An 826-nucleotide genomic window follows, 5' to 3' on the forward strand; every position below is an offset into this window, starting at 1 on the left:
CTACGTCCAACACTGGTACAACGCTGCTGGAAGGTCTGATAAAGATAGCCACACCCAGGAGCCAACATAAATCTTACTCCACTTGGCTAGTTGATCCGCTTTGTAGTTGCCTTCTCTGTGGATGTGAGAGTAGATAACCCTGGTGAATAGTGCTTCCATCTGAAGAATTTTCTCGAGGACTTTGCTTGATTGCCAGGAAATCTCCGAAGCCTCTTTGTTGAGCCACTTCACTAGACAACTGTTGTCACTTTCTATATGTACATAGTGAATGTTCTTTTTTCTCGACCATTGAAGGGCTTTAAAGATCGCCCAAGCTTCACATTCTTCTGCATTTTGACCCCTCACGTTACAAGCCAATGCGGCGACAAAGTTTGCTCTGTCATCATGCATGATAAGACCAATCCCTGCTAAATCCTGGGCTGTAATGAAAGAGGCGTCAACATTGATTTTTATGAACGGTGGAGCCGGTGGAACCCAAGGAGTAGTTCTATTAATCTTGCTATTGGTGAATTGAGTCAGAGGGGTAGAGGCCATACATTTAATCTGGTCTATGATTTTCATTGGTACAATTTGTATGTTGGAGAAGTATTTATCACACCTAGCTTTCCAAATCTGCCAAAGGATGTTAGCAAAAAGAATTCCGATCTGATCGTCTAGAGTTTTCCACGAAATAATCCAATCAATGAAATTAGTGATATTATTAGACAAGATATTAAAATGGAACCAAATCACATGAGCCAAGTCACAGTGTAAAAGCATATGGATCAAAGTTTCTGTCTGAGGGCAGAATTCACAATTAAATTTGTTTCCCACATACTTACCAATT

The 826-nt window shown here is 40.7% G+C and overlaps 1 protein-coding gene across 1 annotated transcript; it reads right to left on the reverse strand.

Annotated features, from left to right (window-relative positions):
• On the reverse strand, positions 1–534 carry LOC147557563 (uncharacterized). The gene has a single exon (XM_086658888.1). It carries the CDS (start codon positions 532–534, stop codon positions 1–3), a length of 534 nt encoding a protein of 177 aa, XP_086515014.1.
• Between the last annotated feature and the right edge of the window lie 292 nt (positions 535–826).

Source organism: Eschscholzia californica, unplaced genomic scaffold, assembly GCF_041429995.1.
Source record: "Eschscholzia californica isolate CP2 unplaced genomic scaffold, dmEscCali1.0.p SCAF_2, whole genome shotgun sequence".
NCBI classification, from domain to species: domain Eukaryota; kingdom Viridiplantae; phylum Streptophyta; class Magnoliopsida; order Ranunculales; family Papaveraceae; genus Eschscholzia; species Eschscholzia californica.

Excerpts from the sequence above, each read along its gene's own strand:
- LOC147557563 (XM_086658888.1), bottom strand. The coding sequence starts at position 534 with ATGGCCTCTACCCCTCTGACTCAATTCACCAATAGCAAGATTAATAGA.